Below are 11,317 nucleotides of genomic sequence, written 5' to 3'. Positions count from 1 at the left end.
AGTTAGACTACAGCTGTAAAAAACTCAGGTGTAGTCACTCTGTGGGTAGCAGCGGACAGACATTGTGAGGGTAGAAAGAATTCCTAGGGCACTACAGAACCTAGCTGTAGAAGACAACACAACTTCAAGCTGCTCTGAGCTCTGTGGGTTTAGAAAAGTGAAGGTCTCTTAACAGATTACTATTTATTTTGGAGATGTTGTATTTGTTGTGTATGAGGAACAGATAAAGTTTGAAAATTTAAGATCACAGCCTACAAAACGGCTAGAGGCGAGTCTTCTATAGAAAATGAGTTTTGAAGCGCCCGGTCGAGAAGAGAAACGAGTCGTGAGACACTTTCTATAGTTGTAAAACCCAACATCTTTCTTTTATGATTTTATTACTTACAAAATAAAAACACATTAGGAAAAAAATATTTCCCTTTGCAAGATATAGAAACTACAATCTTTGGAAAATACATAAACCCCCGTAATTGTTACAATACATAGCCTTGTATACCACTTGAACATTGTTTAAAAATCATACCCTGTAAAGGTTGGTATAAGAAACATTGTCTCCAATGTCAGCCACATATCCTGACATCCATGTACTTAAGACACAGTTGAAATATAATGTATTTCCAAAGGGGTTATCTTCCACTATCCCAGACACTCTTCTATTGTGTAAGTTTGGTGGTACTCCAGGAGTGGAACTCAGTAAGAGGAGGCTGCTATGGAAACCAGCTATTGCAGCCCTCCCTCCCGTCATCCCTCAGGATGCCCTCTAAGACCCCTCCAGAGTACTAAGAGTCTGCTGACTCTGTGTTTTCTAGGATGTTGGTAGAACGGCACCATTGGCAGATCTATGCGGGGTCAAATGCAACTGAGGTGATTCAGCTAAGTACATATGTAGGATGTCAGGTGGCTAAGGTGATTTAAAACCACCAAACTCAAAGTTCCTCTTAGGAACTACTGGAGAAGATCCTTTCATAGCTAAATGTAAGATCCAGGAGACCAGTCCCTTCCTCCAGAAGAGCTGTGAGGAGTGTGGGAGAGAGCAATAGCCCCTCAAGTCTGCAGCTAATGATAACAGTAGACAGTGTCTGACAAAGTAAGAGGTGGCAGCCACAATGGCCTCACCATAAAGGCATCCAAAGCGCCCCAAAGACGCATGGTCATTTACTCCCAATCTACCAAGTTTTCCTCTTTCACAGAGGAGTACTGGCCTGCTGGTGCTCCACAGATAGAATCTACTGTCTAAGTTCACACTAGGATTGTGTGTCAAAGACTGGCTTGTACCTGTGTTCTTTCCGTATATGCAAAAGACTGGGAAAACCAATCAACTATGGAGTAACAAGTCTTTACATTTTTCGTATGCCACAAGCATTATAACATACCATTCCAAGATGGAAAAAGACTGTACGTTTATTAACAGACATGTACTGTAAAGGTATAAATATTTGGTTTAATGCGAAGGGAGCCTGCGGGATGAACCTTCTAGAACTGTGGGTTTTGAAAATGAAAACGGTAGAATCTGGGCAATCTGATAATGGCCCAGCCTAGTACAATCCTGAGAAAAAAATTGTATTTGGCATCACACTATGAATTCAAAGAGAATTTGTAGAAAAACCACCGCATCTGAAGTGAAATCACCTCAGGATGGGAATGTACACACTGATCACGCCAAGATTTTGCTCTCATGATTTCAAGGTTGGAAATCTCGGAATGTTAAAAAAAAAGTGCAATTTCAATAAAACAGGAGACAACTGAAATTCAAAATGATAGCCAGAGTTGTTAATATTCTGAAAGAGAGAACTGCTAACCACATGTGGCAAGCTGAAGGCTCTGTTCAGAGTACATATAAAAAGTCCCAGCATCAAAACGAAAAGGCACACATGAGTTAAAAGTGTAGTAATCATCTCTAAGATCCTTGAGAATAAGGCTGGTTCGCTTATACTCCTATGGGTAGGTAGGCACCTAGACCAAGTTGCAGCTTTGGCATCCTAAGTGGGATGATATTGCAATCAACAGATTAGCACAGTACTAACTAGAGCAGCATTGTCAACGTTGAGCTTCTTATGTGCACTGCTAAAATAGAGGATCTCCCATCCACATCCCGGGTCAGAAATAAATTTTAAAAATTGTACTCATAAAAATTTCTGAAATTCCTCAAATGAGCTCCCTTCTCATCAATGGTAACCCAACCAAGGAGCCAAAGCAAAGATAAAAGCTATCCAGACTGTGAGGCTAGCCTAGCTAGCTACTCTTTTTTGTTTTTGTTTTTCGAGACAGGGCTTCTCTGTGTAGCCTTGGCTGTCCTGGAACTCACTTTGTAGACCAGGCTGGCCTCAAACTCAGAAATCCGCCTGCCTCTGCCTCCCGAGTGCTGGGATTAAAGGCGTGCGCCAACACGCCCGGCTAGCTAGCTACTCTTAACTAAAAACGCACTATGTTTAAAAATGGCACTTTATGAAAGGTATTAAAGAAAGCCAATGAGTGATGAAGATTCTCCAGGTATGTGTGTGGGTGTGCAAGATGTCTGAGCTAGGTGACAGCACACTTGAAAATAAAAACCAGGTTTCAGCAGTGACACTTCATTTGGAACCCTGCAGCCATCGACGAATGGTTGCTCCAGTGGTGCTGACCACCACACAGAGGGCCCCACCCACCGTCCACCAAGTTGGTACATTATCAAAGAAAGCAATCTGAAAGATGAAAGCAAAGACTATATCCATGGTCTTCATTATCGCTACGAGTCCTGCTTTTTCTATTTGAACTGCTTTAGTGATAAATATCTGACCCCCCAAACCTAGGAGTCCAATGAGTATGAGAAACAGCCTGTCCAGCCCACAGTAGGGCAGACTCCACTCTCCTATGACAAAGAGGATGATGATGGCTTCGGGAAGGCCAAGTATGACATAGTACCAGATGCTCAGAAAGTAGTCCACAGATTTTCCCATTTTCCTCAGAATAACCAGAGTGATCGCAGCTAGCACAGCGTGTCCGATCGCAGCAAACGTCCCCTTAATGTGCTCTGAATAGCTTTCTCTCATCCCTGAAGTGTCGGAACCAAATATAAATGGTGGTCTCACGATAAGTATCACTCCAGCGATTGCAAACAAGGTGAAGAAAGCATCCCAGAGGCTATACTTTTCCTTGAGAAATATCCAAGCAAATATGGACGTAAACACGGGACAGCTAAACGCAATAACTGTGGCGTCTGCGAGGGACGTTGTCTGGAACGCATAATACATGAGGATCATGGCACTGGAACCAAAGACCCCTCTGAGGAAGAGGAAGAGTCGCTGGCCTTTGGGACCTATGAACCCCGTTCTGCAAATTTAAATGAAAAAAAAAATGCATCTTAAATGAACTTGGCATTGCTTTTAAATCAAAATGTTTAATCAGACATTATTCCAAAAGTACATTATAATAAAAATAAGGGGATAATAAACCCTCTAGCATTGACTCTTTTAAAAATATTTCTTCTAGGTATTTGGTACTGATATTTCAAAGTGTTTATAGCAGGAGCAAAAAAACAAACCCACAGATCCTCAGAAACAGCCTGATAAAAAGTCAGTAAACACAGGTAAGCATTTTCCTTATGTATATTCTTACAAAAACAATAATGGAAGGAGAAAAAGGGCTAGCTCTGAAGAGAAACTATATACTAGTAGGTGGAATCACATCATTTTCTTCAAATTTTCTATGATGAAAACACATCATTTTATAATAAACATAATCTCAAGAGTTTATGTCTCTACACAAGGAAACTTAATCTTGGCTAGTGCATATTCAATCACATCAATTGTTCTATAAAAGTTGAACCAGTGTTAAAATTTAGTCACTGAATATGAGGCCAAAAAATAAATAAATAAATAAAAAGCAATGCTTTTTTCCGATCACTCACTCATTTAGAACCTACTCTGATAGCTCCTAGCTACCTGTAACTCACTGACTCCTGCTAGGACACACCTCATCCAGGTAGGCATGGACACTGAGATGAAAGGATGGACCATGTAGAGACTGCCATATCCAGGGATCCACCCCATAATCAGCATCCAAACGCTGACACCATTGCATACACTAGCAAGATTTTATTGAAAGGACCCAGATGTAGCTGTCTCTTGTGAGACTATGCTGGGGCCTGGCAAACACAGAAGTGGATGCTCACAGTCAGCTAATGGATGGATCATAGGGCTCCCAATGGAGGAGCTGGGTAACTTGAGTCAAATCTGTGGCCCATAGGTATGTTGAAAAACTATGATTTCCCATGACAGAGAACACAACATCAAAAAAGGCTAGAGCCAAAGATTTTCAAAATACTTTCTAGCTTTCTGAACCTTCTTACTGAAAAACGGGGGATGTGGTTGCTAACCTCAAGTGTTGCTACCTCCTGTAGAAACTGGTGCTATCTCACCATCTCCCATAGCACTCTGGCTTGCACATTACACTTGCATGGGAATTTCTGACAATGTGAATCCTTGCAGATTGTCACTTTCTAACCAATTTCTCGGGAGACAGAATGACACTATTCCAAATGAATCTGTATCAGGGCAGGAGATAAAAAGAGGCTCCGGAGGCAGGCAGTGGCAACTTCTGATTTGAGATTTTAAGCATCTTCAACTCCAAAACAAAGAGCCACATAGCCAGTCAGGGCCCAACTAGTTTCCTCTCAGGGTTCAAAGAACATAAAAATATGTGTAAGTTACAAGGGTGTGTGGGGGTTGGAGGTTAATTTCAACCCTACTGAGGGCCGATAGATTCCACAGAGAAAGGGGATCAAGTCTGGAGGGAAGGTAGAGAGGGGACAGTAAAAATGGTACCTACATGTTGAAGTATATAGGAAGTACTCTAACCAAGAGTAACTCTTATCTGACCCTGGCAACCTGCTGTGGGGCACAGTCCAAAAAGGGCCACTCCCTTGACTTTATAGTGGAAAAGCCTGAGTACCAAGGTAGTCAAAGATCTTGTTCAAGGTTCCACCTGCCACCCACCCTCCGGGGAAGGCTTCAGTTTTACTGATATGACCTGGCAGAGAAGCACTGTGTCCCACTTACAGAAACCCCTGACAGGAGGGTTCACTAAACTTGCTTTGTTTACTCTTGATCTTCATCATACCAGTTATGCCAGCTTTAATAAAGGAAGGAGGGCAGTGAACAACGATGTATCACCCCTCTCTCCTCTGATGGGCAATGTGGTGTGTGCTTATGGTCGACCCTTCTGGGAGCAGCCCTGAGAATGTCATCAATTGGGGTGAAGAGGAACAGGCTGATCAATGTCTGATAAGCCAGTTACTACAGTTCAAAAGATTTACACACGTATTAATCTCCTCTATTCGCTCTATGAAGTACTTACTTTCTGTATATTAAGCAAGGGATAATAACTAGCATTTGGACCACGCATCGAAACGCACTGATCTCTACAGCATGGACGCCTTGCACTTTTTTAACAAATAAAGAGGCCACTGAGAAAAGGAAGGCAGACAACACCGTGTAAAACAAGCCAAGTCCGGGGCAGGGTGCTTTCTTCTTGGCTTCTGAAAAAGATTAAGTTCTGGTTAGTCCTTGTCTCAAGCATGTATCACCACTCTCACTTAGAAAGGAAGAAAGAGGCACGGTATCAACGGCTAGACAACAGGTAAGACCTTCGAAACATACCTGTGGTCTTGTATTACTCTCCCTATCCAATATGAAGAAGCCACAGACGTGGGTAACAATTTAAAATAGCATTTAAGAACTGTTGCTTCAGGGCTGGAGAGATGACTCAGTGGTTAAGAGCACAGACTGTTCTTCCAAAGGTCCTGAGTTCAAATCCCAGCAACCACATGGTGGCTCACAACCATCCATAATGAGATCTGACTCTCTCTTCTGGGGTGTCTGAACACAGCTACAATGTACTTACATATAATAAAATAAATACATCTTTAAAAAAAAACAACTGTTGCTTCTCCCAGTTTAAAAAAAAAAGGGGTGGGGGGGTGGGCAGTGGTGGTGCACGCCTTTAATCCCAGCACTTGGGAGGCAGAGGCAGGCAGATTTCTGAGCTTGAGGCCAGCCTGGTCTACAGAGAGTTCCAGGACAGCCAGGACTGCACAGAGAAACCCTGTGGGGGGGGGGGGGGGAGATTCCTTTTGACTCACTAAAAATCAGCCCTCACTTTACAAGTCAAAAAAAAAAAATCTTGCTAAGGTAGTGAGAGAAATCTTCTATCTCGGCCCTAGAACCTTCCATCCTCTCACTGGTGTGGGCTTCAGGGAGGAAGTCTCTTTGCTGGAAATCAATTGCAACTGTGTTATCTGGTCATTTGTTAATTATATGACTTCTCCTATAAGCCTCTGAGCTTTTGTAGGGCTGGGACCTCATCTTGTTTATGCCTGGAACACACACACAACCTGAGTAACTACCTAGTGAGGGGAAGACCGTGGGTGAGACCCCCACAGGAAGACATGGGGTCCAACATCACTGGCAAGAACATCATCTAGAAAGGCTCCTCTGTTGTGTAACGGTGAGAGCGGCTTTGCTAATTTTGCCCTGTCTCACCTTCTTACTTCCCACCTTAATCTGAACCAGGAAGTGTGTGCCTTCTCCAGGTCTTCAAATATTTAACCCCTTACCGACATCTCACATACACGCACGCCCTTCCTCCTTAGGAACACCGAAGGGAAGAGACAGCAATAAGGAAAACAACTGGCTCCTGCCGACGAAGAGTTTACTGGAGACACAAACCTGTGGAAGCTGCAATTTGCTCTGAACAACTTGAACAGCCCCTCCACTCTCAGAATGTACACAGTGTTACCAGCTATGGGACAGTATTGCATAATTATGTTCCCTTTTTAAATGCCCTTCTCTGATAAATGATACACCAGGTAATATATTTCAACATCCTCATGTCAGATACCTTTGGCCACGAGTGGCTGCAAACCGTGACCAAAGCATGACAGCCTTTCTAGCAACATCACAGGGCCTGACCTTTGCACCAGCCATACTATCTGAATCAGACAGCTTCCTGTTCTGGGTGACCTGGAGAGACCACCCTGGGACTGTCATTCCACAAGAAGTGTCAGAGCCCCCGCCCCATGCCACCTTGTACCCCTGTGCTCCAACACCGTGGGAACGAACTATAAAGAGCCACTGGGGCACCAGGAGGAGGCCTGAGACTGCCAAGTGAAGCACCACAAAACACATGCCTTGGCTGTGGTCGGCCTTAGAATTGGGCTTCTGAAATTACAAAATCTAGATCCAAATAAAACAAGTTTTCTCAAAAGAAACCTCCATTCTCAGACAGAAGAAAATGAGGAGTCCTAGGACAGAAAACATCTTCCTGGTTTATTAATTCAAGGATCTCTCCAAAGTAAACCCATTGCCTTTTCTTTAAGAATTTAACAGTGGGCTGGAGAGGTGGCTCAGAGGTTAAGAGCACTGACTGCTCTTCCGGAGGTCCTGAGTTCAATTCCCAGCAACCACACAGTGACTCACAACCACCTGTAATGGGATCCAATGCCCTCTTCCAGTGTGTCTGATAACAGCTACAGTGGACTCATATAAAATAAATAAATAATAAAAAATGTTTTTAAAAAACAAAACAAAAAAAGAATTATAACAGTGTAATATTTAACTCCAAAAGTGGGTTTTTTGCTTTAAAATATTTTCTATGTATATAAGATATATGTATGTGTGTGCATTTATTTATTTATTCATTTATGTATTTAGAGGCAGGATCTCCCTATATGGCCCGGGCGGTCCTAGATCAGGCTGGCCTCCAATTCAGAGTCCCACTTCCCCTCTCTCCAAAGACTTGTGCCACCATGCCCAAATAAAAAAACATACAAATATTTAAGGTTCCTGTTTTCTGATTATGTACAGGCAGGTAACAGAGGGTTGAATCGAAATGGATTGTTAGTGAAGACAAGGAATAGTTCTGTTTGGGCAACCTCAGTTTCTTATTACATGATAATTTCAATTCCCTGTGAAAATGGTGACCAGCAAAGCAGCCCAAAGAGGCATTTTCTCATGTATACCACGCTAACATCCACTGAAAGGTGTATCTAATCACTCTACACAAGTTGAGCGTTTAATGACTCAAATTAAGCAGTCACCAGACAACTTCCAGAAGAGGGTAAAAAAACCTTTTTTTTACTTGGCTTCTCCACACTGCAGTAACCTGGACCTGATTTAGGATCACGGGGGTAACTTAGGTTTGGAACTTTGTAGATGCTAGCTGAAGGCCTGGTACACTATGCCAAGTGCTCACTCCAGCAGGAAAATGGGGTGCACAGGGCTAAGACAACTCTCTCTCTTTAGTACAGACTCTACACTGTACGGGAAACAGCAAACAAGAATCAGCAAACCTCTAAACTGGGTAAGGGTATCCAGTTCCAACCTAAGCTTGAAGGTGAGTTTTGTTAAGAAACCACTAAGATCTAGAGTCTGAAAGCCAGGCATAATGATGGAGGCCCTTAACCCCAGCACTCAAGGAGGCTTAGGCAAGACAACAGAGTGTGAGCCAGCCTAGACTGCACACAGAGTCTAAAATGAGCCAGTCAAAAATCCAATGCCAACTTTTGGCTTATAGTGGCTTGTGCTTTGTTTTCAAAATAACTGTTAGAAACTTGTCTTGAAATTGAAGGGCAAGATTCCTGGGCATTCACGATGTGCTGACATTTTTAGCACGTGCTGCCTGAGTAAGTATGCAGACCCCTTCATTCATGCCCGAATGGAAAACTAAAGAGTTTGCAAGGCCCAGTTCCACATTAGGCCAGAATGACATCCACCCATAGGGTGACTAGAAAAAAAACTGACCTCAGGAGCTCCCGGGTTAGTCAGCCCAACATGGGGTAACCTATCCATGCAAACAAAATCAGAAACCCGAGATCTTTTCTCTTTGCTTTCAGGACAGAAATGTAGCAATACTCATCTCCCCGAGACTTTTCTCTCTTAACTCAGAAAAACACAACTAAGAAGGTAGGAACCTGAGTGGGACAAGAGGCACAGAAGTCGTAGGGCATATTCAGGGGAAGAGACCCCGGAGATTAGATTGAGAAAGGTCTAAAAGATGGGCTTCTTACTGGAAAGCTATTTAGTGGAAAGGGCCCTAGGCAGACAGAGTCTCTGGCAAAAGTAGAGAGCCTTACCTAGTGCTGTCTGGACCTGCCCTACCCAGACCTTGGCAGATGGAGGTGGGGTGAGACCGAATCCCGAACCCCCATCTTCCACGGCCTCTCTTTACTTCTTTGTTAGGGGAATTTGAACGAAAGTTAAGGGTTCTTCACCGAGGCTCCTCGCAAGGTGTACCTCGTTTTAAGCCAGTAGCTAAAAAGTCCCCCTGTCCCCCCAAAGCTTGAGGGTCAGTGGTCCACTGAACTCTTCCTCTCTGCGATGCTGAGATTCCGTGACAAACACTTCCAGAACTCCAGTCTTTCCAACTTGGTTCAGGAAGATCGGTTTACACCCACGATGTGGGTTCCAAGTCGGCTTCCTGCCACCCGCTGCCTGGCCCCTCTCGGTGACCTTTCACCTCTGACTGCCACTGGACTGCGAGGTCCTGTCCCCCACCCCCCCACCCCCCACCCCCCGTCACCAATTTGGGGTTATTAACACTCGGAAACTTTCTGGGTCTCGGCTCAGGCCGGTGCGCAGAGGACCAGACCGACCCCGCCCGCCCGCACTCACCGGGCTCCCCACGCGAGCCGCACGCCCAGGCTCCACACGGCCAGCACCTGCCGCGGCCAGGGGCGCCCTCCGCCTCGACGTCCACGTGCTCCTCGCCGGGGGACGCCGGGTCCGCGAGCTGCAGCTCGGGCTCGCGCAGCTCCACCGCCTCGGCTGCAAGCTCCGCCGCGCTCTCCGGGGGCCCCATCCCGCAGCCCGCGCTCTCCCCGCAGCCGCGCGCCTTCTGGCGCCCGCAGCTGCCGCCCGGCCGCTCGGCTCTTCCGGCCCCCGGCGAGCCGGTGCGTGTGCGCGTGCGCGTGCGCCCGGCTCCGCGCGCTTGTCCTCCGCTGCCCTCCCGCCCCGGGGAGCCCGCCGCCTGCGCTCGCTCGTGCTCTCCGGCTGCGGTGGCTACAGCTGGCGCGGTGACTGTCCCCCACCCCCACCCCAGGGCAGTCGGGCTAGACAGCACACTGGTCCTCCTCTGTCTTTGCACAGACAGGGAGGGACGCTTGGTTCTCAGCCCTGGCGCCTCGGGTCTTGGGGCCTTCTGCTGCTTTAGAAAGACTGTACCTCTGAGCTGGGCGTGGTAGCCCACGCCCTTACTCCCAGCAGTTAGGGACAGAGGCATGTGGGTTTGTGAGTTCAAAGCCAGCTAAGGCTGTATAGTGAGACGCCCTCCCTAAATAAATACATGAATTAAATTAAATTAAATTAAATTAAAAGGGACTGAGTGTCTGTTTACTGATATGGATCACCTCTGTGATGCCCCGAGGACTTCTAAGCATTATGTGAGTTTTTAAACACACTTCGACCTGTCCAAGAATTTAAGGTGTAAACATAAAGATTGAAACATAAAATTGAAAAGGAGGGCTCTTTAAAAATGCAAGGCACCTGGGTGTGGTGGCAAATTGAGTGAAGAGGATCTTTGTGACTTCAAGGCCAGCCTGGTCTACAGAGCGAGTTCCAGGAAAGCCCTGGCAGCACAGAGAAACCCTTTCTCCACAAAACCAAAACCAACCATCCAAACAAACAAAAATTGCAAGGCAAAGGGGGCTGTCTCAACAAACTGAGACAAGTAGCTACCTCAGCTCTGTTAGCTCCAGATTTCAAAGAAAGAGACCGATATTCCAAGTGAAGGGCCTAGGCGGGGTAAATTTTACTCTTGATGAACTAACCAGTACCCCGAGCTCTTGACTCTAGCTGCATATGTATCAGAAGATGGCCTAGTCGGCCATCACTGGAAAGAGAGGCCCATTGGACACGCAAACTTTATATGCCCCAGTACAGGGGAACGCCAGGGCCAAAAAGGGGGAGTGGGTGGGTAGGGGAGTGGGGGTGGGTGGGTATGGGGGACTTTTGGTATAGCATTGGAAATGTAAATGAGCTAAATACCTAATAAAAAATGGAAAAAAAAAAAAGAGGGTGTACTCTGAAGATGGAACTCGTAGACAGGAAATGCATTTATTTTTCATTCCCCCTTAGATGGGACTTCGTCTTTTTCCCCATTGGCTGGGGTCAAACCTCACAGTCTTATTCCATCGCCAGTTTTTTAAGAACTGGCCCTCTTGAAATGAAGGAAGAAGGGGAAAGGGGAAGCTGATCTTTGGTTCTGCAATTCCTGGAATATAGCACTGGGCTTTGTGTAAACAGACATTTTAATGGGTGGTGGGAAAGATGGAAACATTTGCGTA

The 11,317-nt window shown here is 45.5% G+C and overlaps 1 protein-coding gene across 1 annotated transcript; it reads right to left on the bottom strand.

Annotated features, from left to right (window-relative positions):
• Positions 1-341: 341 nt before the first annotated feature.
• On the bottom strand, positions 342-9,969 carry Slc35g1 (solute carrier family 35, member G1). Its single transcript, NM_175507.3, has 3 exons — positions 9,648-9,969; positions 5,335-5,515; positions 342-3,309 (listed from the first exon to the last, which is right to left on the bottom strand). The coding sequence occupies exons 1-3, from the start codon at positions 9,832-9,834 to the stop codon at positions 2,571-2,573; spliced, it is 1,107 nt and encodes a 368-aa protein (NP_780716.1). The 5' UTR covers positions 9,835-9,969; the 3' UTR covers positions 342-2,570.
• Between the last annotated feature and the right edge of the window lie 1,348 nt (positions 9,970-11,317).

This window comes from Mus musculus, chromosome 19 (genome assembly GCF_000001635.26).
Source record: "Mus musculus strain C57BL/6J chromosome 19, GRCm38.p6 C57BL/6J".
NCBI lineage: Eukaryota > Metazoa > Chordata > Mammalia > Rodentia > Muridae > Mus > Mus musculus.
This window is presented reverse-complemented; position numbering and strand designations above follow the sequence as displayed.

Bases quoted from the DNA above. Each gene is read 5' to 3' on its own strand.
- Slc35g1 (NM_175507.3), bottom strand. From the start codon at position 9,834: ATGGGGCCCCCGGAGAGCGCGGCGGAGCTTGCAGCCGAGGCGGTGGAG. The intron at 5,516-9,647 runs GTGAGTGCGGGC...AATCTTTTTCAG, and splicing joins CGGCTCGCGTGGGGAGCCCG to AAGCCAAGAAGAAAGCACCC. The intron at 3,310-5,334 runs GTAAGTACTTCA...TTAAATTTGCAG, and splicing joins CCTTGCTTAATATACAGAAA to AACGGGGTTCATAGGTCCCA.